The sequence below is a fragment of the Urocitellus parryii genome, chromosome 5 (genome assembly GCF_045843805.1).
Source record: "Urocitellus parryii isolate mUroPar1 chromosome 5, mUroPar1.hap1, whole genome shotgun sequence".
Classification (NCBI taxonomy): domain Eukaryota; kingdom Metazoa; phylum Chordata; class Mammalia; order Rodentia; family Sciuridae; genus Urocitellus; species Urocitellus parryii.
Window position 1 is genome coordinate 207,209,360 of NC_135535.1, and position 24,326 is coordinate 207,233,685.

The 24,326-nt window shown below is 51.4% G+C and overlaps 2 protein-coding genes across 3 annotated transcripts in view; one reads left to right on the forward strand and one right to left on the reverse strand.

Annotated features, from left to right (window-relative positions):
* Positions 1–13,576, forward strand: part of Ptpre (protein tyrosine phosphatase receptor type E) — a 72,669-nt gene extending 59,093 nt beyond the window's left edge. For both annotated transcript variants that reach the window (XM_026384234.2, XM_026384235.2), the window contains 10 exons: positions 1,531–1,694; positions 2,364–2,499; positions 2,937–3,086; positions 3,428–3,521; positions 4,635–4,711; positions 5,529–5,663; positions 7,410–7,535; positions 8,297–8,463; positions 10,118–10,253; positions 13,493–13,576. In XM_026384234.2, the coding sequence (XP_026240019.1) occupies positions 1,531–1,694; positions 2,364–2,499; positions 2,937–3,086; positions 3,428–3,521; positions 4,635–4,711; positions 5,529–5,663; positions 7,410–7,535; positions 8,297–8,463; positions 10,118–10,253; positions 13,493–13,567 (1,260 nt within the window). In that variant the 3' untranslated portion in view covers positions 13,568–13,576. The remainder of the gene's footprint in view (positions 1–1,530; positions 1,695–2,363; positions 2,500–2,936; positions 3,087–3,427; positions 3,522–4,634; positions 4,712–5,528; positions 5,664–7,409; positions 7,536–8,296; positions 8,464–10,117; positions 10,254–13,492) is intronic.
* A 4,438-nt stretch (positions 13,577–18,014) lies between these two features.
* Mki67 (marker of proliferation Ki-67) overlaps positions 18,015–24,326 on the reverse strand; it is a 28,051-nt gene continuing 21,739 nt past the window's right edge. The window contains exons 13-15 of the mRNA XM_077799133.1: positions 22,242–24,145; positions 20,901–21,320; positions 18,015–18,197 (exon numbers count right to left, since the gene is read on the reverse strand). Coding sequence (XP_077655259.1) covers positions 18,132–18,197; positions 20,901–21,320; positions 22,242–24,145 — 2,390 coding nt within the window. The 3' untranslated portion in view covers positions 18,015–18,131. The remainder of the gene's footprint in view (positions 18,198–20,900; positions 21,321–22,241; positions 24,146–24,326) is intronic.

Genomic DNA, 24,326 nt, shown 5'->3' on the forward strand with positions numbered 1-24,326 from the left:
GCCCATGTGTAGATGGCCATTTCCGTTTTTTTCCCATTTTCTACCTGGTGCATTACGGTTGCACACGCTGATGGGATTCGTCGCCGCATATTCACACATGCGCACAGTGCACAGTAGGTGACAATGCCATGTGGCCTAGCCAGGCCCCGGCCCTCCTCCCTGCCTGCTGCCCCCACTCCCGCTGGTCCTTTCCTCCACTGGCCTCCCGTCATGTTCATGAGATCCCTGCCCGCCCCACCCTGCCTTTCTTCTCCTTCTTCCTCTCCAGCCTCCACACAGGACAGAAAACATGTGACCCTGGACCTTCTGAGTTTGGCTTAGCTCACTGAACATGTTGTTTTCAAGTTCTATCCATTTTCCTGCAAATGACAGAATTTCATTTTTCTTTATGGCTGAATAAAACTCCAAATATACCGCATTTTCTTTATCCATTTATCTGTTGATGGCCACCTGGGCCGGTTCCATAGTTTGGCTGTGGTGAATTGAGCTGCTATAAACACGGGTGTGCACGTCTCACTGTGGTGTGATGGCTTTAACTCACTGGGGAGAATACCAGGGAGTGGCTTGGCTGGGCCGTGTGGTGGCTCCACGCCTGGCGTTTGGAGGAGCCTCCTGAGTGGTCGTACTAATCTACGACCCGCAGTGTGGAAGGGCCCCTTTTCCCCACATCCTCTCCAGCATTTTTGCTTGTGTTCTTGATGGTTGAGGCAGCATTTTTTAAAACAGTTTCAAAATGTGTCCAAAACCTCCTGGTTGTTTTTCACACTTCCTGTAGTTCCCCACTAAAAGCATAAGGCAGACATTTTATCAGAATTCAAGGATAGAGTGATTGGTATAATTAAATTTAAAAATATGAGGCTGAGATTACTAGAAGCCACAGCAAGAAAGGGAGAGAGTAAGTTTTATTGTTCTTCTTCTCACCCCTGCTTTCCTCTCTCCTGGATGCACAGGCACTTGCACACACACGTGCACATGCCAACACACACACACCCCTCCAGACATACCTCGAGCCTTCCATGGTCTGGGGCCAGTGAACAAACCCACAGGCTCTGGGTCCCAAGAGCAGAGAGGTTCTGGGGGACCTGGGGTCTCTAATGAACAGACCCCCTTCTTTTCTCCCCAAGTTGAGACACTCCGAGGGGGGAGGTGCTGTTGCTGATGGCTCAGGACACGGGAGAGAAGTGGGGCTGTGCAGGGAGAGCAGGGTAGGCCCCTCCTTGAAGTGGGCTCTCTGAGGACCTGCTCTGGGGATGTCTGGCTACTTGAGGTCTGCGTGGCCTGGGCATGGCCAGGTGCCCACCGCCCTGCTCCCTGCCCCCTGCAAGAGCCCGTGGTGTCAGGTCCAGAGTCAGCAGTGGCCAGGCCCAGGGTTCCCACTTGGGCATTCTTCACATTGATGGGCACTGACACCCAAAGAGCCCCTGCTGCCACAGCCTGATGGCCCTGTGGAGCCCAGGCAAGGACCTCAGTAGGGATGTGGGTGGGCAGGGCGAGGGCCATCCGGCCCCTGACTCACTGTGCCCTCCACAGCAGCTGGCCGAGGGCTGCAAGGCCCCGCGGCTGGTCTCGCAGCTGCACTTCACCAGCTGGCCTGACTTTGGAGTGCCTTTCACCCCCATCGGGATGCTCAAGTTCCTCAAGAAAGTGCGGACACTTAACCCCGCCCACGCCGGGCCCATCGTGGTTCACTGCAGGTACGAGGGTGGGCCGTGGAGGGAAGCCTTGCTCTTGGGACAGTGACCAGTGGACAATGTCAAGGTGTCAGAGGGGCAGGTCGGGGGGGGGGGGGCGGGACACAGATGTGCCGTTCCTGAGTGGCAGCTCCGACAGCCCTGCAGGGAGAGAGCAGGGGCAAGTTCAGGGTCTCCCCAGCACATCCCATGTAGCAGAGCCTGGCTCCGGTGGCTTTTGAGAAAAGACCCCAATATGTAAAACCAACCAAACAGAGAGACCCAGATTGACCGTGGGAGTGGGGCCACAGGCCCCCCCTGGGCCTTCCCCTCCGCTCCCCCAGGGACCTCATGATCCCTTGGATCCCAGGGGACACACCCAGGATGTCCTCCCTTGCCAGGACACAATGATGCCCATGATAACCAGAAGAAAATGTTTGGCTGCTGATAAAATCCCCCAAACAGCCTCCCAGAAAGCTGCCGGTGCCTGTGGCCCTGGGAGAAGGTTACTGGGGGCGCAGCGCCCTCTGGTGGTCACACCGGAGACTCACCCCTCAAGCACCCGGGAGAAGTTTCCCTAAGTGACTTTCCTCCGGCTCTGTCCTGGAGCTCCAGCCTACCCCAGGCTCTCCCCAGGCTCCTGGCTTCAGGGGACTGTGACCCAGGAGGTGGCATCTCTCTTCTTCTCCAAAGCGCGGGTGTGGGCCGGACGGGCACCTTCATCGTGATCGACGCCATGATGGATATGATACACTCGGAGCAGAAGGTCGATGTCTTCGAGTTTGTGTCACGAATCCGCAATCAGCGCCCTCAGATGGTTCAGACAGATGTGAGTGACGCCTTCTCCCACCCTGGTCTGAGCTTGCCACACAGCCTCAGGGCCCTGGCCAGACAGGCACCTTGGGGCTCGCGGCCCCTCCCCTGTGGCCCAGGTGTCGATAGGCAGGTAGCGTCCAGGAGCACGCTAAGCGTCAGGCCTGGCTCCCTGCTCATTCTGCCCTCCCTCCCTTGGGCCCTGGGGACTGCCCAGCCTTGTCCTCCATGTCTTCATAGGCCATGGGTGACTGTGCTACCCCAGGTGGCCCCTGGTGTCCTCAGTTTACACCAGTGTCTACCATCCTCTTTACTGGAGGGCCTAAATGACCAATCTCTGTGGCCATGAATCTGACTTTTGCCCCCAACCTCCCTCCATGGGCAAACAGAGATGAGAACAGCCCCACTGTGCCCAGGGCAGAGTCGAGGCTGGGCACCCCGGGTCTCCCGCAGGTGCAATACACATTCATCTACCAAGCCTTGCTGGAGTACTACCTCTACGGGGACACGGAGCTGGACGTGTCCTCCCTGGAGAGGCACCTGCAGACTTTGCATGGCACCGCCACCCACTTGGACAAGATCGGGCTGGAGGAGGAGTTCAGGGTGAGTGGGCCAGGGTGCACCACCTCCTGGTGGGCGGCCGAGGAGAAGGGATGACAGTGACCCTTGAGATGGAGCCTTCCCTCATTTACCCTCTTGGCTAACCCCGGAGGAGCAGGGCACGTGCTGGATCACGATTTCAAGGAAGAATGGTGAGGGGCTTTCATAGCTTTGGAAGCAGGGGGTGAGGCTTGAGGCCACCTGTTATCTCCTAATGCGAGGCGACTTATTGGAATGGAGACAGGTGTTCCCCGTGTACAGGGGCCCCCACAGTAGGACTGTTATTGGCTGAGCACTTTTCCCAGGAGTTATAACTGCATCACTGTGTCCTCTCAATTGTGCAGAAGTTGACCAATGTCCGGATCATGAAGGAGAACATGAGGACCGGCAACTTACCAGCGAACATGAAGAAGGCCCGAGTCATCCAGATCATCCCGTGTAAGGCCGCCTGCTCAGGCCGACACCCCTCAGGGCAGACTGGGGCAGGGGCTGGGATGGGCTGCTCTCAGTGGCTGAGAGCCTGCTGACCAACCACCTCTATAAACCAGGGTCAGGAGCAGGTGCCCTCAGATCCAGAGTCTGGGCCCCTGGATGCTATTATCAAATATTGAGAAGACAAGACCTTTCTGGGGTACCCAGGTAGCCCAAGCAGTCCAGGTGTGTCCCAGCCTGGGATGTGGCCCAGAGGCAGGGGGAGGCCCCGGACTGCCCTGCAGGGAGGGCTCAGGGAAGCTGAAAGGGTGGCCACGGGCAGGCCAGGCCTGGGCCCTTATTCTGAACCCCTGCAGAGGGGAGCGTGAGTGTGGGCTGAGGCTACGTGGACAGCCAGATCAGAGCCCGAGGCAGCTGGGCCTTTCCAGGGGAAAGCTGGGGAGGGTAAGACCAGGGCCGCAAGTGGAGCTGGGGCTCTGCTGACTCTGTGGGCACAGGAGGCAATGGTCAGCAAGGAGGTAGGAGCCCACATCTGGGGTCTCATCCAGTGGGGGATAAAGAGAAGTTAGGGTGAAGAGTGGACACTGAGGGCACCAACGCACATGGGAGGGAGGTGGGACAGCGCCCGGCCAAGAAGAGGGCAAGCCGTGTTGCAGACAACGTGCCCTTGACGGACCCACTGCTCAACAAATGCCTGCCGCGGCAATGCTGGAGCGGGCTTGCTCTCGCCGCGGTCACCTGTGCTGCGGAGAGCAGAAGTTCCTGGGGCTGGGCCAGCTTTCCCCACTCAGACCTGTGATTCTCCATGGCCACAGTATCCTCAGGCCGCCAGTTCCAGCTCCTACTGGCTACACTCTGTATTCCTTAAAGTCAGTGGTTTTAATATTTGCAGTTTAGTATGTATCATATCAATTCATGAAACATGAAAGGAATAACTGGATTATTTCCAGAGCTTTCCAAAGAAACAAAAGAAAACTTCCCTAGAAAACTTTATTAACCTGCTTTATATGGTAAAGGCCCCAAAGAGGTGGCCTCACGTTTTGGAAGTGTGTAGCCAGAGGTCAAGGTTTTCAGGGCAGGACAGTATCTGTTCTCACTGAAACATAATGCCATTTGCAGATGACTTCAACCGAGTGATCCTCTCCATGAAAAGGGGTCAGGAGTACACGGACTACATCAATGCATCTTTCATAGACGTAAGTACTGTAGCCTAAGGTGTGCATGGTGTGTGTGTGCCTTCCTGTGTGGCCACACTCTCTGGTACCTTCTTTTCACCATAGAAGGCACTGGCAAGTCTGCAGAAACTCAGCTGCTGGTAGCCAAGTTGCTTGCTTAAAAAAAAAAAAAAGATTGTGCTTGGGAATAGGCCATGACACTGCGGGGTCAGTGGCCATTTCTTCACCAGCTTCCACTTTGAGCTGCTTTTCTCAAACATACCCATTACACCCCAGCCATACCTCCAGGGCTTCTGAGGCTTCCTCCCTGGGCTATTTCTGTGACTTGTACCAACGATATGGACCATAGGATCATGTGTCCAGGCCACAGCATGTCCTTATGCACAATGGCATCTGCAGAAAAGCAGGCAGGATAGACCTTATGGCCAAATGCACACTAGTGTTCCCGTTTGCAGTTGAGGAGATGACTCCAGATGTCAGTGGGGCCCTGGTGGAACTGGGATTTGAAGCACCTTCCTCTGGCTCCACGCCTAGGTCCCTGCCCAGGCCCCCGCCCCACCAACATGCTGTAGTTGGTAGTTCACAGTAGCTATTCAGAGGGGACCTCCGTTGCTGGAGGTGGAGGCCAGGTGTGGAGTGCTCAGGTGAAGTGGGCATCCTGGCCTGCTTCATGGGTGTGGGGGGTGTGCGTGTGCACACACGTGTACAACTTGGCTTTGGTTCAGGCCATGAAGATCAAGTTTGCCTCCTCAGGCCTGGGGCTGTGCTAAGCGCTCCTGGCAAGTGGTGGCATCAGAGATCAGGAAGCCGGATTCTAACCTCTCTCCCCCACTTGAAGGGCTACCGCCAGAAGGACTATTTCATCGCCACCCAGGGGCCGCTGGCGCACACCGTCGAGGACTTCTGGAGGATGGTGTGGGAGTGGAAGTGCCACACGATCGTGATGCTGACCGAGGTGCAGGAGCGAGAGCAGGTGAGCACTGTCGCCGGCTCAGGTCCTCCAGGGCATCTGGGCACCTGCAGTGGCCAAGGCTGCCCCGTACGGCACCTCATCTGCTTGTGTCCTGCAGACAGGCTGGTGAGGCCCAGCCTGGCAGGTGGGGGAGAGGTCAGAGATGAGAAGGGTCCTACTCCACCCTCTGCTTTTCTGGGGGTGGAGGGGGTGTCGGCCTAAACACCCCTCTTAGCCTTAGTTCAAATCCTGATCCTGTGTCAGTCGAGATCACCACCCGCTGAAGAAAGAGACAGACGTTGACATGCGTCCCCTGTTGATATTGTCCTAGTCAAATCAAGCACGTTTCTGTTTCGTTTTCCCAGAAACCCACCCTTGGCCCTCTTGTATTTACTTCATAATGTGACAAACATTCATGAACCCAACAGAGAAAGCTTCGTGTAGGTGAACGAGCCCAGCACCACCCAGGATGAGTCTGTTTATCTTAATGTCTAGAACAGCAAATCCTTGGGGTCCAAAAGGAGGCCACCTGTTGCCAGGCTGAGGGGAGGGGAAGGGGGGGCCACAAAAAAGACTTTTGCTTATGTCTGAACTTTATATAAAGAGTAGTGTTACATGTGTGCTCCTCGAAGTCTGGATTTTTCCACTTAAGTCTGGGCTTGGGTTGATTTTCTGTGTTGGCATCGCCCCATTTCATTACGCCCCTCCTTTACCTTCCTCCTGCCGTTTTCCTTTTTACCAATGGTGCTGCTGCCCCTTCTTGTACATGTCTCACGCTGTACTGGGTGGGGTCTCCAGTGTGCCCTCCCCTGCAGAGCTCCTGCAGTGGGAATCTGCCAGATGATTCTCAGCTGCTTTCCTTCCAAACTGGTCTGCAGAGGGCTCACCTGGGATGTGTAGGATCTATCACCTAGTGTTACACGCCTAGTGTTCTGGGCACCCTGATCCGTGTGAGTAAATAAATGTAGACACACCTCTTCCTGGTCCTGATTTGCATCCCCCTGACTCCTCCAAGGTGGAGCACACTTCCCCCATCTGTGGCTGGCACTTTTCCTCTTGTGTAAAACGCCGGCTCAGCTCTGCACCATGCTCCCTCCTACGGGGCAGGGGGCCCGTTCCTGATGATTTGTTAGACCTCTCTGCATGCTCTCCGTGCTCATCCTGGCTGGTTTCATGCATTGCAAACACCTCTCTGCAGTTGGTGGCCTGTCTTTTCACTCTCGATGATGTCTGTTAATAAGAGATGTGAGTTTCACTCCAATCAGCTGTTTTTAATAGTACCTCATTTGGGGCTCACTCATTGGGGGTCTTATTTAGTCAATCCTTCTGTATCCCAAAGTGAAAGGATATTTTATTCTTCTAAGGGTTTCACAGTCTTGTTTTTAGCCTTAAGTCTTAGCCTATCCAGTTTGTTGTTGTGAGGGTTCCAGGCTACTATTATGGAAGACAGCCCCTATCCGGCCACCTCCAGGAGGCACATCAGTCCTGCAGGGTAAGGGCCAGGGATCCAGTTTTATTTTTCCAGCTCACTTTGTTGAATAATCTCTCCTTTCTGTTCTGTATGAAGTTCCATGTATGTATTTATTTCTAGACTCTATTCTGGGCCCTTGATCAACAGGCATTAATGGATATCACATTCAGATTCATATGTCATTTTCTTGGACAGGTGAAATATCTTAAATGGTTTGACAACAATTCTACATCATCAGATCAAAAGCAGTAGTAGCCAGGTGTTACCAGACTTAACATTTCATTTCATCTCTCAAGGATAAATGCTACCAGTACTGGCCGACAGAGGGCTCAGTCACTCATGGAGAAATAACCATTGAGATCAAGAGCGATACCCTTTCTGATGCCATCAGTATACGCGACTTCCTGGTCACCTTCAATCAGGTATTGTTGCCCTGGCTCTTTCAGCTCTTGCAGACCTCATGAAGCCTCCTCACTCAGGGATCTGCTGGTCACGGTGCCAGACCCAGGCCTGTGCCTGTTACCTGCCAGGCTCTATCTGCCTTTTCCTGAGTCCCAGAGCACATGAAGAGCTATCCAGTGGCCAGTCTCCCATTGAATCCATACCTCCTGGTGGTCACCTGCATCCTGGCTGGAAGCTGAGGCTGTGAGGCAGAGGCCCACCCATCCAGCATTTCGCTCCCATTCCAGCCAGAGCAGTGACCTCAGTAGTGAGCAGGAGAGGATGAGATGGATGAAGCCACCGAGGCCTCTTGGGGCCCTCTGCCATGGACCTCCTCAGAACCCCCATCCAGGTCCCCTTTAGGTCCAGGGCTCTGATCACCTTTGCAAAAACTCTCCGTGACCTCGGGGTCAGCAGGGTGAGACGACTCACCTGTGGGTCCTGGTTCTGAATTCCAGCCAGCCAGTCCAGGGGGCCACACAGCTGCTAGGCATAAGCAGGACTTGCCTCCAGCCCCTGAGCCCTGACATCTCAGAAAGAGGATGTCCTTCCCTGAGTCCAGCTGTCCTTATATGTCTTGGACCCAGGTCTAGCCAGGCCCCTTGGATAGCCTGGGGGGGAGGGAGATGACGTTGGTGTCCACAGAGGGGCCAGGGAGGGCTCTGGGCCCAGCCAGACTGGTGACAGGTCGGTAGACCCAGCGGGCGTGGACCTGCAGTGCTGAGACCCTTCTCCCCTGCAGCCCCTGGCCCGCCAGGAAGGGCAGGTCCGAACCGTGCGCCAGTTCCACTTCCACGGCTGGCCCGAGATCGGAATTCCCGCCGAGGGCAAAGGCATGATCGACCTCATCGCGGCGGTGCAGAAGCAGCAGCAGCAGACCGGCAACCACCCCATCACGGTGCACTGCAGGTGAGCGCGCCCACAGACCCTGCCGCCCACCCGGCAGCTGGGGAACAGAGCCCGGGAGTGCTGCGGGCATGTGAGTCCCCAGATGTGTCCCTTCCCTTACACACTTCACGCATGACATCACATAGCACGTGAATGCCATCCCAGTATACACGCAGAAAGCACCTGCAGGAGGCTTTGGGAACGTGGTCCTGAATATCGTTCCGGGCCTCTCTAGCCATCCTCCCTCCTGCTCCAGGAACAGTCGGTGCGGCCGAAGGACCACGAGGGTGGGGGTGGGGGTTGGCCACGTGAGGGGATTCAGGTTGGGATCCCTCATCGCCACCCCCCACCCCATCATGGGCAGGGGAAGAGGGACATCCCAGAGTAGAGTGTCCCTGGAGGCAGTGGATTTCCCCCTGGAGGACCTGACAGCACCTTGCAGAGAGCATAGAGTAAATCCCGCCAGATCTGAAGACCCGCCCTCCATAACCTTAACCCCAACAGGCCGTCCGTCCTGTTAATAAAAATAATAGCAATCATAATGGTTACTAAGAATTTAATAAGAACCCCTTTTTGGTCTCCCTCTGGGCATCTTCTAGTCCTGCCTGAGCAGTCATAAGTATAAGAGAAAGATACACTGTGAGAACCCTGTGACCCTTGGCCTCCAGGACAGCATCTTGGCCACAATGGGACTCTCCCAAGGCTCTGCCGACTTGGGTTTGGGGTGTTTCATTCTTGGTGGTGATGATTTGCTTCTAAAGCTGTGATTCTGTTTCACTTCCCACTTCTTATGACCTGCCTTTCCTCCACCCGCTGCCCCATAGAGTGTGGCCACCAGAGCCCCTGCCTAACTAAGAGGGGTGGGACTCTTTCCCAGCGTGAGGCCACCTGAGTGCACTCCTGTCCTGACCAGGAAGCGGAGCTCACACCTGGCGCTCAGTTCCAGAGGGCTTTGCAGAGGTCATTTAGAATAAAGTAGAAAGGCGCGGCTTCCTGAAGAGTTCAGCACATCGAGGGCACAAGGGGTCCCACCTGAGGAAAGGCAGGTGTGGGAGAAGGCAACACAGCAGGTCAGAGCTGCTGGAAGAGGCTGGGCAGTCCCACCTCCTGTCGGCCTCTGGCTTGGGCTACACTAAGAGCATCTGGCCCTGGATATTCACATTCACTCCACGCTCACTGCTGGAAATCCGAGGTCTGACCACCCTCAGCAGTGAGCACCTGCTGTCTTAACATCCCTTAAGTGCCACTTTTCAGGTCCCCTGTTCCAGAAGACAGGCCTGCACAGTAAGGAGGGTGTGGGCCAGGATCCTCCTCCCTCCCTGGACCTGAATGGCAGTGTTCCCATTTCTAATGAGTTCCCAGGTGATGCTGAGCCCACTGCTCCCTGAACCACACTTGGGGAACCCCTGGTCTGCACAAGGAAAAAGGGAAATGCTTAAAAACTGTAACTGATTCATTTCACAAACCAGCTGGTTCCTGTAAATGGGGACGTGCTCTGGCAATGGTAGGTTTGCTGAATCTTGCTCAGAAACTCAGCTCCAGGAAAGATCACTAAAGATCCAGTCAAACTCTGTTCCTTTCCAGTGACTGTCCCTTCCGTGCTGGTGTGCAGGGGTGGCTGTAAGCTCTCTGTGTACAAGCTGAATGATCATCACCACGTACTTTCTGTCCACAGTGCGGGAGCTGGGCGAACAGGTACATTCATAGCCCTCAGCAACATTTTGGAACGAGTAAAAGCTGAGGGACTCTTAGATGTATTTCAAGCTGTGAAGAGCTTACGACTTCAGAGGCCACACATGGTGCAAACCCTGGTAAGAACCTGAACGATAAGGATGTTTCCAGAAGAGTGGAGGATTGTGTCGTGTGTTTGATGTCTGTTTCATGAAAGGTGCTCCAGCGTGGGGAGGCGGAGGGTGCGATTCCCGGGGCAGAGAGCCGCTGCAGCTTTCCACAGTGAAGCCGCAGACCCTCCCTTCCTGGGTCTCACACACTTCTGTCCTGTGGGCAAGACCAAGAGGAGGGGCTTGCCCACAAATTCCACCACATTTAAAGATCACATCATTATCAAGTTCAAAAGCAGCACCGAAATGTCTTGTCATTTTCATTCTTACACTATGGCGTTTAGTTGGTCTGATTTCCTTGGAGAGTCTCACCTAACCTCAAGACCCTGCCCAGGGACATAAGGGACCCAGCTGGTAGATGATTGCCCTACACATTGTCTTATGTTACATGCTTCCTGCTTTGGGAATTGAGTCTTCCTCACCAAATTCAGGAAGGGCACTTGCTACACCAGAAGGTATGATTTTAAGACTGTTAGAGCTCCTCATTTTCCCTAAAGCTCCCTGGTTTAGGACTTTTCCTCCCTGCCTGCTCCTTCTCCACATTGGCACAAAGCTGCCTTGAGCAGCCTGGTCCCCACTGAAAGAAAGGAGGAGAGAGGACCTTCCCACAGCTTTCCTGTCACAGCAGGGCACAGCAGCCACAGCAACCACTGAGCCAAGAGTAGGTGTGCCTTGGTGACTGAGACCAGGGTTGTCTGTCCTGGCTGCAGGGTACACTCACCTGGAGATTTTAACTTGCCTCCAGTTGCCCAAATGGCCCCTCAAACCAATTAAGTGGAATCTAATCCCCTATTGGGGGACCCAGGTATCAGCCTATTTAAAGTCCCACAGCTGGTAGCAAAGTGAACCCAAGTTTGAGAGCCCCTGGACTGGAAGGAGCTTGGTGCTTGCTGGATCCCTTGCACTGTAGGTCTCTGCACCCTGCAAGCTCTGACCCCCTTGGGAACCTGGATGGCTGGCAACAGTCGGAAGGATGAGGCACCCAGAGCTCTCCACTGGCCTTGGCCCTAGTCTCAGCTCTGTTGGTCCCTGTGGGGCTCTGAGGAAATGCCTCCTGTGCCTTACACCTGCCTCCTGGTAGTTCCTGCCCCACATGTCACAGCTGAACAATGCTGGGTGTGGGAAAAATGGCACAGAGCACTCCACAAAGTGTTGAAATATCAAATGAACTCCATTAATTCGTTCAGTTAATACGTGTTAATAAAAATAATAGCAATCATAATGGTTACTAAGAATTTAATAAGAACCCCTTTTTGGTCTCCCTCTGGGCATCTTCTAGTCCTGCCTGAGCAGTCATAAGTATAAGAGAAAGATACACTGTGAGAACCCTGTGACCCTTGGCCTCCAGGACAACATCTTGGCCACAATGGGACTCTCCCAAGGCTCTGCCGACTTGGACAAGCTCCTTCTGCTTTTGGGGTTTCTGTGGGAAATGGGCTGATGGCACTGTCCTTAAGCCACTGTGCAAAATTTGCTTTCAAGTTCTACTAGTGCCTGGCCCCAGGGGAGGCACCAGCAACTGTACCAAAGATCATCTTGCAGAGAAGCTGCTTGCAGAACTTCCTTGGACTCTGAGAGTAAATGGCTCATGTAATTTTCCTGTCTGGCCCAGTGCATCAGGTCCAAGTGCCCTGCCATCCCAGCTCTGCTCCCTCATCCCTTCTCCCCCGCTCCTCCTGTCCCCCTCATTGGGAAGCTGCCCTGGGATTTTTTTCTGGCTCTCCTGCCTAGTGGCAGCTTCACACCCCCACATCCAGCACATAGTGTGCCTTCCAAAACAGAGGCCAACGAGCAGACAAATAGGGACAAATCGGCCATTGCGTGATGACTATCAGGTATCAGGCACTTTACAGACATCCTTCTCGTCTCCTTGCGTATCCTGATGTCCACGGGGCATGTTCTTGCAGTCATCCCCTTTGGAATAGTCAAGCAGACTGCTCGGGTTTTACGTGTCAGAACAAGATTCAAACCCAACCTACCTGACTACAGAATTAAAGGGTAGAACCACTATTCTGTGCTGCCAGACCTGTCTCTTAGCAGGGTATTTGGGCAAAGAACACAGGGTGCAAAACCTCAGTTGGGTAAAGAGAGGCTCACTGGTGCAGGTTGACTTGGCACACAAACCAGTTTCTAATTGCTGACCACTTAGTCTTGTTTCCCGCATCCTGGACTGAGTTTGGCAGGGACTGGCATTCATGCACTCTCAGGTCCAGGCTTTTGGTCCTACTTTCTTTTTCTGGAAACCATGTGCCATCCCATCCTGATCATACTGAGACTCCCGGAAAGGCTGAGCAGCTGAGGTTTGCCGTCTTTAGGGCATGTTCTGACCTTTGTTGGACCTGTGATTTGAAGAGGCTGCATCCCATATGTTGGGAAAGAAGAGAGGAGGCCGCTGAGGACGGCTCCCAGCCTCTCTGGCCTCCTGAGCCCTTGGCTAAGGCTCCCAGTTCACATGTGCCCCGTGAGCTGCCCCCTTTTACAGGACAGGCAGGATCACCCCTGTCGGCTGTCACTGGAACCTTTGGAGAACCTCCTCTGCCTGTGCTGGATTATGTCCACTTGCTTGTCTGAATATTCAGTAGGTTTTTCAGGAAAAATTCAGCAATTATCATTTTCTTCACCTTCCTTTCTTCCCACTGATGGTCACCACAGGCAGTGCGGGATGGTCACCCTCATGGGGTGGCTGAGACAAGGAGCCTGGCAATATGTACAAGGTCATACTAACAGAAATGCCTTACACAAATGTAAGGCAGTTATTCTTTTGACTTCTAGTAAAAGTCACATGAAACCAAGTCCTCTAGTGGAGTAAATTTACATTTGCAATAATCCAGATCTTTGTTTTATTTAACATTCATGAAATACTTTTTGTTACATTATGAACTTTATCTGATAGAACTTTTGGGGTTTTTTTGTTTAAAAAATGTTTGTTTTACAGTTTAAATATAAGAACTAAAGATATTTTACTTGAACTACTGGAGAATGCACTAATCTGAAACTAAATCCTGACACTTTCTATGAAAGGAAAAGCTTTATTTGGAAATTTTTATGGGCCTGAAAACTAAACTGTGTTACAGAAGCTGATATGCATGTGGGCAGACGGTATTTCAGTAAGCAGGCAGAATTTAATTTTTTTAATGGTTTTTATTTTAATGAGTAGTCAAATATGGGTTTTGAAGCATCATTTCACTGTTTCTTATTTTTCTTTTCAGGAACAGTATGAATTCTGCTACAAAGTGGTACAAGATTTTATTGATATATTTTCTGATTATGCTAATTTCAAATGAAGATTCCTGCCTTAAAATATTTTTTAATTTAATTGTCAGTATATTTTGTAAAAATTATGTTAATTTATTTCATAGTTGACATTAATGCCCTTCCTAATTTCTTTGTATATATTTTGTCATGCTTTAAAGGCCACCTGCTATAAAGTTATTAAATCTTAAATATCTTTTTTTAAAAATTGGAATAATATGTTAAGGTCAAATAATATCCCACAAAATATATATTTCTGCTAATATCAGTAAATACCTTCATTCTTCATTAGATTCATATCATGTAATTTCACACATTGTGCATCTCTAAATGTTGGAATTCTTAATATGCCAAGTGTGCTTATGCAAGACCCTAAACACAAAGGCCATTGTCAAGACAGTTGAGGACTCAGAAATCAGTTGAATAGTGAGAATCCAAGTGCTGATCTTACAACCCTGAGCAACAGCATTATTTCTGAAAGCAATGCACTAAGGACTTTTGCAAAATCCTCAGCCTCAGCCACGTGATTTATCTTTCCATTGTAAAGGTCTAAGACTTTCCAACCTGAATCCAGGCCCACAACACAGCAGTGTGGTCAGTGGCTGTGTGTTCAAGAGGCTGCGGTGTGAGCCATGTTTGTAGATGACATGGATGATGGCCAGGTCGTCCATCCACCCGTGGCCTTGGGTATAGCAAAGTCAGCCATGGGGGCTACACTCCCAAAGCACCACTTATGGTCCATCTGTCTGTCCAACCCAGAGCATTCTCCTTCTCCCTCCTAGGCATGGCAGCTGCCTGTGCAGGCCTTGAGCTAGGCCTGTAGGCTCAGTGCAGAATCCTCCCGTCCAAACATACAGTGTCTTATGCACGCACAGTCGAGGAGCACACATTTGGGTAGACATCCGAGGATGATCACAAACACACTGTAAATTTTCTGAGAAGCATTTTGGTATTTAAAAGTTTCTTGTAAAAAGCTAAGATTGTTTGTAAGAAAAGAAATCTTAAAAAAAATCTAGATTTGTACAGTTTTTAAACATCCCACTCTTCAATGTTTAATAAAAAACAAAGACAGAGAAATCCTTAATCTAAAGTCTTAACTTATTTTTGAATGGAAATATTGCTGAGACCTTTGGCACTAGGTAATAATAGTGATCCTGCTGCCAATGGGATTGGCTGAGGGGCAGAGGAGAAGGTGGGGGAATGAGTGTCCAAACCTCTACCTCGGCTATGATCTTCCCATGGCCATCAGGCACCTAGCAGAAGAGCACAGTATTAACAGCAGATGTCTGGTCTGACATACTGAAAGCATTGAACATGTGCAGTTATGGTACTTTTTTTTTTTTTTTTTTTTGCTTTTAAAAGAGGTATGAAATTATAGTGGCCTTATTTGGCATTTTCACTGAGAACCCAGGGTGCCCACCTGCTGCACTGTTTATCCCCTGTTCGTTTACAGTATATGCAGGTGTGACTGGCTCAGTCACTGTCCTCCACAGGCTCATAGGTAACCAAGCTCCTCTCCCTCCCCACGGCTCAGAGCCCCGCCCCAGGGACCACAGTAGCTGCCCTTCTGGAAGGAGGAAAGCCTGCTCCCTCACCACCGCCACCGCTGCCACCGCCACCGCACTGCACCAGGCCCGGCAAGCTGCCTGCACCCTGTCCTCTGCAGCAGTCAGGCACCTGGGGAAAGACCCGAAAGGAAGGAGCTCTCTGTAACTTGCCAATTGCTACTTTTGTTTTCCATTGTTAACATCCCAAGCCCTGAGCCTTTCTTTGACTAAAGGAGAAAAAGAGGGCCATGTACTTTCATTCAGCCCCTGGCAAGGGCACTGTCGAGCTGGTGATTTATTAGAGTTTAACGTCAAAGCCAAGGGCCAGGAATTCCGTCCCCATTTAGGAGCTGGTAGTCAGAATTCTTGAAGCCCTTTTATGGTCTACCTGGCAACTCTTGTATCAAGAAGTGCCTTAAGGTAGATGTGCAGGGAAAGTGTCCTCAGGAAAGTGCCCTGTTTATGTGTTTATCTGACCCCCACCCCCATCCCTGGGGACCATCCCAGGGATTATCCCAGGTGTCCCCTTTTGGGTTTTGCCTGTTCCCAAACTTATCCCTTTCCAGAAACAACCAGAAGCCACCCTCCTGTGGATGTAGGGTCCCTTCCCAGTCTGGGCAGACTTGCCTTCACAGGGGCTGGTCCCTACAGCCTTGCAACCTCCCCCAAGGCCAAGTTCAGACCCTCTCCCTGGGCAGCTGTGCGGAGAGGGAGTACAGCTGGAAGCCCTGGCATCTAATCTGTGCACTTGGCACATTCATCTCTTCTTCCCTCAGTCAAAGAAAGTCCAGTGTACAGAACACAACGGCCCAGGGCTGGCCACCACAGGGCCCCTCCGCCTTTCTCTGCTGCATGCATTGCGTTCAAATGCCAAATAGAGATCAGAAGCTTCCCGTTCTGATCAGAATGCTCCGTGGTCACTATGTGACTTAATTTATTCTCTCGATGTGCTAGACAGATGAAGAATGCATACTGGTGTTTTCAAAGGTATTTTTATGTGTTTTTAAAAACTTTTTAAAATGAGCCTGATACCTGTGTTTCAGCATTTGGAGACATACCCATGTTATTTTTTAAAATGTATGATAACTGATACATTTTCGTTTATTTAACTAAGTTGTGCATAATTTATGTGCAGTCTTTATATGTATGTATGACAATTCCAACTATCATATTTTCTTTTATTAGATTTATGATTTGATCTTGCTCTCAGTATAATGCCAGTGAATGTTGCTGAATTCTTTGTATATGCAAATTGCAAGATCTAAAACATTCAGATGCGAGGATAAACCATTACTTTGACTACCAGCCTCTGTCTCTTTCTTCACATTTCTTAATTTTATTTCTGTGCCTTAAGTCCTTATAGACAAGACCTGCATTAGGGGCTGGGTGTAGCTCAGTGGTGGAGCACCTGCGTAGCATACATGAGGATCCAGGTCAATGCCCAGTGCCCCACATACGTGCACACCAAGTGCCCTACATCAGGAAGTGGGAACTAATTTACATACAATGATTTTAAAACTTTAAAGTTTAGCTCTGACCCAGCACAGCCCCTAAAGGTGAGTGAGTGGGCACTGTGGCCAGAGGCTGCCGGCTCTCAGCTACCTGCAACGGTGTGTGACAGCGAGGACTTTAAAGGCTCAGGTCAACCAAGGACACAGCACCCAGCACTGCTCCCCTGAAGGGCCTTGTGTCTTGTGCTGGGCACAGCCCCACTCCTCTGTGGCCGCACAACTGCCTCTGCCCTGGTGGAGCTTTCTAGACGCCCTTCCCAGCCCCATTCTGCAGCCTCCTTTGAGAATAACCTGTCACCATCACAGCTTCTCTTGGCAGCCAACGTAGAATTGACCACGAGGGGTCCAGCCAGCCGCTCCAGGCTCCTGCCTTCATTTAGTACCTGTAGAATGTGCACCTGGCTCCACACCAGACACAGGGTGACAAAAATGGATGGGACAGGCACCACCCTTCATGGGCACATCACACCATGTGGCTCCATATCCAGTCTGCTGCCACCCTCACACCTGACAAGGGCAGGTAGGTGGTTGGACAGGGTGCAGACAGCTACCCGGGGGACAGTGTGCTATTTTCTGATTTAGAAAACAGAAAGGGAACAGAATACAAGGTAGAAATAGGAAGATATATGCAAGTTGTCTACAGGTCTAAAATTGAGATATCTGGGCTTAAAACGAGATTCAGGAAACGTGTGCTCACAAGAAAGAGAGGGAATAATGTGTGAAGGAATTCCATGCTCCCTCCTAGATGGATTCTCCTCTAAGGGAGTTTGTATTACCTCTTGTGCCCGGTGATGTCAGGCAGGCGCACTCAGGAAAAAAGTCTGACATGGGAGCAGAACCCAGGAAGGATGTAGTTTGGAATGGAGTGGCACACAAGCTGATGGCCCCAAAATGCTGTGGCAGAGACTGTCTCAGACAAGAGCAGCCCTGGGCAGACTCAGATTCAGTGGAAAAGCAAACCCCTGATCATTCCCTAACAGGACCCCATGACTCCAAAGACAGGATCGCCAACCACCCCCCATTGGCTCCATTACCCTAAAGGGCAAGGACACCAAACATGACCAATAGCCTAATTAATGTCGGCCCAGAATGCTCCCTATGGTAGACTCTTGTAAATTCCACTGGTCTAATCACTCAGGCATTGCTGATTAACTGATGACTGCCAAGAAGTTCTTACCTTTCAAACTATATGCAAGACACAGACTCTCACATGACCAAAGAGGATACACTACGACACAAGCCACAAAGAAGCCAAAACTGACATCAGGATCAGGGCTTTATTCTGCAATATGGAGCAAACATGCTTTGTCCACCTGCCCCAAACATGAATCGTTACCACTCAGGAACTGGCCGGCAATGCCCCTTGTGGACCCCTTGCAGGGTTATAAAGACAAACCAGAGCCTGAAAATTCTTTCTTCTCTTAAACACACCCATATTATTATTTACACAATTCATTTTTATACTGGTATCAAAAATTATACTAAAAATTCAACACTAAACTAACTTTATTATATATTTTCCCTCTTAAATTTACTTGCTAAATATCTTCCCTGTGCCGGTGACTTCTGCTCCTTAGTTTCTTGGTGTCCACTGTGTCCTTAACCTGTGTAAAGAAAATAAAACAGTTCTTAAGTACTTTAAAATAATGATTTTTGTAATGAACCCTGCTCTAAAAAATATGCAAATTATTATTAGAATTTGTGCAGGTCCTTAGTTCAAAAAAATTCATTTTGAGGTTAGAGATTTGTTTTCAGATAAATCACCTTAAAAGTAGTTTCTTTCCTAAACTTTTTATTATTAAACTTAAAATATCATTTAGAAAACATAAATTCAACCTGGATTAAAAATGTGAATCTCCTAAACCAAAAGCAAACCACCCCAGGGGACAATCTCTGGACAGAGTGTGACCTGAGCAGTCCTGCAGTGAGTCTCCTCCAGAAGGGCGGGGAGATGGAGCATCCCTTTTAAGCAGATCAACTCTAAAGGCACAAAGATGACTACAGCCGTTCAGACAGAACCTCAGCCCTGGGGTCTGCATGCTGCTGAACACAGACCCCTCCCCAAACCCACAAGGAAGAGCAAGTGTGATGTAGACACTCCTGAGAAGCAGCACTATGACAAAATCACACGGTAGTGAAACAAGCCTAGAATTCAAGACACAAAGCTTGGTGTGAGTGAAAGAAAGATCTAGGTGTACTTATTTGTCGAGTTCTAGAACCTGTAGTCAAAAGGCAGGAAGCACTAAGGGCCCAGCACCATGATAGCAGAGGGTGGGCACATGGTGGTTGAGTCCCGCTCTACCAGCAAATAGGTAGGGACGGACCCCATCACGCGTCTTAGATGTCCACAGGCCACCTCACCCACTTGTAGCTGTTCCTTCAGGACTCTAGGGTGAAAGGGACACTAAACAAGACCCCAGGTGAATGCAGGTCAGAGTTTTGACCACTACTCCAGCTTACAACAAATGAGATTTCTGCCTCTCCAGGTCACACAACCTTTCTCAGACCAGTGAATTCACACATCCATGCTGAGCTGTGGCCACAGCCCTGGTCTCCAGAGTCCCCTCCTGTCCCCTCCTGGTGGTCCTTCCTCAGCCTCAACATTACTCACCACATGAGACCATCTTTGCTTCTCTCATCAATGCCAGGACGTGTCCCTGCACCCCACCCTGCCCCCAGTCAACTTTCCACCAGCCCTTGGTTCCTGTCTGCTTCCCCTAAGGGGGAAGGAACACAGAAAATGTGACCAAGCTGGGAACTTGTACCTGGAGAAACCGACTTCTTACAGAAGCAGTCTGGGCCTCTGGACAGCCAGAGCTGGAGCCCATGGTGGGCGCCGGGTGAGAAACCCTGCAGAAGCCCATCACTGTGTGTTGGGAGTCTTCATGGCTGCTGGTGGGTGACAAGGAAGAGGCCAGAGTGTCCCTGACAAAACTGTCAGGACTGGCTCTCCCTTGGGCCAGGCTGCTGTGGGGTTAGGATCATCCCAGGGAGAAGAGCGGTGGCTTTCACTCCTCAGCTCCACTCTGATGAAGCACAACCTTCCACACTAGAGCGTGTACATGTTTGCAGCCCGACCTTTTGGGTAAAATTGGCGCCGAGGGCCACTGTTAAACTCGTGAGGCTACTGAGGCCTGCAGGACCATGCCTTGCCACCATCAGGTGGCTTCTGCTTCCGGCCAGCCCCTGGCACAGCTTCTGACTTACAACCTCTTCCTGGACATCACTCTCTCCTGAGCCTCTCCTCCTCCCTCTCTGGAACCTTCTATCAATACCCCCACTAGGGCTTCCTGCCACCACCAGAGGCAGGAGTCTTCCTACCCAGCTCACTGATGGTCTTGGGGCACCTGGGAGTCTGACTGTATCATCCTTGGTGGTATCAGCTCAAGATTCCTGGCTTGTCCAAGGGTGTGCCAGTCGGACACCTGCACCTGACATATCAAGGTGGCCACTGCTACCTTCTGTCACTGACTGATCTCAGGATAGGCCAGTGTTAGGTCCAGATTGTGTGTGCTGAGAGCAACTCTGAGGCCACACACACACACACACACACAGACACACACACACACACCCCTCCTGTCCACCCTGCCCTTTTTCGTATCTATTCATTTTACTTTTGGGCAGAGGGCAGAGGGTTGGGGGACAGGTCTCCCAGGCTGGCCTGGAGCTCTCAATCCTCCTGCCTCAGCCTCCACAGCAGCTGGGACCACAGGCCTCCAGCTCAATCAAGGATTCTCCAGGAAAACACTCATGAGTTTAATGATGCACTGTGGGTTATTGGAATTAGAAGTGGCTCCGGTAGGTAGGTCAGATACTGTCCTGACCCTCCTGGGAGGGTTTTATGGACTTCTTTTCCTGGGGAAGGGGAATGTCACACCCACTCCCCTGCATGGAACTTAACACAGTGCTAGTTGCCTTCTGGACCCCCCAGCCTTTGTTTGTTCAGTGTTTCTAAACAAGGGTCCAGACAGGACCAGCTTTCCTCAGCAAGTTTTGCAGAACCCAGGATAGACTGAAGACATTCCATACCATCTTAGTGAGAGCTATGTCACAAGCAGTCAGACAGTGGGATGACCTGGTACATTCCCAGCCCATCCTGAATGAAGCCTTCCATGACCTGCATTCACTATTGGAAGTGGAATTCCCAAAGAAAATACAACTCAGGACAAAATGTGTGACCTAGATTAGTACTTCTAAAAGTTTTAATGGTCAGCTGATAACATGACGTTATGTATGTGCTTCTCTTTGGCCTTTGCAACACTGCATAAACACACCCATTCTCTGCGTGTATGTATATAATTAGTTACCTTTAGGTTTTCTGCACATCTCTTGGCACCTCGAGTGACTCTCTGCTCAGATTCACTCTCCAGACTAGGCTGCATGCCTGGTTTTCTGGACCTCAGACACCTGAAGTCTGAATTTGCAGCTGCTCCTTTCTCTTCCTGGTTCTTCATGGGGACTCCCACACTTCTCTGCGTCACTTCCTCCTCTGCTGTGTGAGGCTGGGAAATCTGATTCCCAATTCCAGCTCTCTTTCCCCTGACTTTGGCCCTGGACTCAGCTTTCTCGTCTCCATCACCTGGGCCCTGCAGCCCCACCTCCTGGGAGGGTTCCGTGGGTTTCTTCCCCTCTCTCTTTATTCTCATCTTTTCTGCTGATACAGTGATCTCTGGTCTTGGCTCTTCTCCTTCAGTTGTGTTTTGGTGTCTGGTTCGCAGCAAAATTCCCTAAAGAAATGAAAAACCGGAAAACAAAATTTTGAAACTTAGTAAAACAAATCTTAAAATTTAACAGAGAAAAATTTTCAAAAGAAAAGTGACATTAAAAAAAAAAATCATTTGCATATTTCGCACTTTCTAATTTCTTTTTTTTTAAATATTTTTTAGTTGTCAATGGACATTTATTCTTTATTTATTTATATGCAGTGCTGAAAATCGAACCCAGTGGCTCACACATGCTAGGTAAGCTGAGCCACAACCCCCGCCCCTCAATTCCCAATTTCTAAGACACGAGTTATCTAGGATATTCAAGCTAATGCTCTGCAACTTTGTTCCTATAGAAATGATCCCTACTGATAAATTACAAATTAGAAATTCAGAATAAACTTCAATCACAATGCCTAATATAACGTGCCACATGTAAATGCTGCTGCTTACATCACAGAGTTGGCAAGTGAACTGCTGTTTCTTAATGGTCACACTAAAGCACAGGGCAATTCAGCATTCCTGGGGGATGCTGCGTGGCAATCTTACAGTTCCTCTTCTCAAGGGTACACATGCAGTATAATATTCTCCTCATTGTTAAAGTACTGTCACACACTCTCCTTGAACCCTGCCCTGACCTTTCGGGTATTTTAAACATGGAACGCAATTATCCACCTGCTTTATCCTCAATTTCTCAAACTGAATATGAATATGTCACGCACTCCCTGAAACACCGTTCAGGTTGAGTCATCATTTTGATTGGTACTTTTCAGACTCAGAATTAGCCTGTTCCCTCCATGGATCCCCCCAAAGACCCTTGCCTTCGCCCGACAATAGTTATTGATCCTGTTTGGTAGACACCCCTGTGGGAGAGATATCTGCCCACTACTACACAAGAAGGAGCTGGCCCCAGACGACCCGGGGAGTACTTAGCACTGCCATCACCTTATCCGCAGGCGCCGAGTCTTCCACTTTGAGTTTCCTCTTTCCCGCTTCCCTGCTGGAGTTGTGATCTTCCACGGGTTCAATTCTGTTTATTAAAATTTTTAGATCCTTATTGATTATCAGGGGCTCAGGAGATCTGCCTCTCTTCCTGGGAGCGGCCCTCTTTTTCCCGTGGACTGCCTTGGCCTGCACCGTATCCTGCAGCCCAGTCTCTGAGCACGGCGCCCCGACTCCTGCGAGAAGTCCATCTGCTCCAGATTGACCCGTGGGCAGGGACATGTTGCTTCTGCTTCGCGGTGCTGTCGGGTGTCCTTTGCCCTCTCGGTCTCCCACTGGCTTTCCTTTAGGGGCCCTAAGGACTCTCGAGCTCCTCAGCAGAGGCTTGGCTCTTTCAGCTGTTCGCTCTGGAGTGCTCTTTCGACTCTGAGCATCATGTTGCAGTCCCTCTGTGGGGCCTGGTGCTGGGATCAGTTCTTTGGAGCCAGCCAGGTCTTCCAGGGGCTGGTCCTCAGGTGCCCCTCGCAGCCGCCTGATGCCAGTTGCTCTCGCTGCTGGGGCCCGGGCCTGCTGTGCAGACCCCTCAGAAGCTCTGCTGCCTTGGTCCTCACCTCCTGGTGCCGTGCGCGTGTGCCTGGTGGCCCGTGATGTCCGCGCTGGCTTCCTCACTGCCAGGGGCTCCTCTTTCACCTCTGCTGTCCGGAGCCGTGTCCTGGGCCGTCCCTTTGTGTTTGCTGGTGTGTCCCCTGGTTCTGGCTGTGGAGATCTGGAGGGCGTTTCTGTGGTCTTCTCGTCCCTTGTGGGTTCCTCAGAGGGGCCTGGGGCTTGGATCAGTTCTTTGGAGCCAGCCAGGTCTTCCAGGGCCTGGGCCTGGCCCTCAGCTGTCCCTCGCAGCCGCCTGATGCCAGTTGCTCTCGCTGCTGGGGCCAGGGCTTGTTGTGCAGACCCCTCAGAAGCTCTGCTGCCTTGGTCCTCACCTCCTGGTGCCGTGCGCGTGTGCCTGGTGGCCCGTGATGTCCGCGCTGGCTTCCTCACTGCCAGGGGCTCCTCTTTCACCTCTGCTGTCCGGAGCCGTGTCCTGGGCCGTCCCTTTGTGCTTGCTGGCGTGTGCCCTGGTTCTGGCTGTGGAGATCTGCAGGGCGTTTCTGTGGTCTTCTCGTCCCTTGTGGGTTCCTCAGAGGGGCCTGGAGCTGGGATTGGATCTTTGGAGCCAGCCATGTCCTCCAGGGGCTGGGCCTCTCCCTCAGCTGCCCCTCGGCGCCTCTTGCTGCCCCTCGTACCCGCAGCAGGATCCAGTTTCCTCTTTACAGGTTCTTTGAGCACGTTGATATTTTTACTATCACCTTTGGGTTCTGGGTGTGTGTGCACGGGTCCCCCTGAGGTCCCTGCTACCTCTCCCTGCACTGAGACCTCCTCTGTCACAGGTGCTTTCCTGAGCCCTGCCCTGGGCTGTCTCTTTGGGGGTGCTGGGGTTGCCACGGGCTCTGCTTCTGGGGATTCACAGGGTATTTTCGTGGTTTTTCCTTCACCTGCCAATCCCTCTGTGGGGCCTGGTGCTGGGATCAGTTCTTTGGAGCCAGCCAGGTCCTCCAGGGGCTGGCCCTCAGCTGTCCCTCGCAGCCGCCTGATGCCAGTTGCTCTCGCTGCTGGGGCCCGGGCCTGCTGTGCAGACCCCTCAGAAGCTCTGCTGCCTTGGTCCTCACCTCCTGGTGCCGTGTGCGTGTGCCTGGTGGCCCGTGATGTCCGCGCTGGCTTCCTCACTGCCAGGGGCTCCTCTTTCACCTCTGCTGTCCGGAGCCGTGTCCTGGGCCGTCCCTTTGTGCTTGCTGGCGTGTGCCCTGGTTCTGGTTGTGGAGATCTGCAGGGCGTTTCTGTGGTCTTCTCGTCCCTTGTGGGTTCCTCAGAGGGACCTGGTGCTGAGATTGGATCTTTGGAGCCAGCCAGGTCCTCCGGGGGCTGGGCTTCTCCCTCAGCTGCCCCTCGGCGCCTCTTGCTGCCAGTTACTTTTTCTGTTGTGTCCAGTTTCCGCTTTACAGGTTTCTTGACCATTTTAACACCTTTATCATCACCTGTAAATTCCGCCTCGGT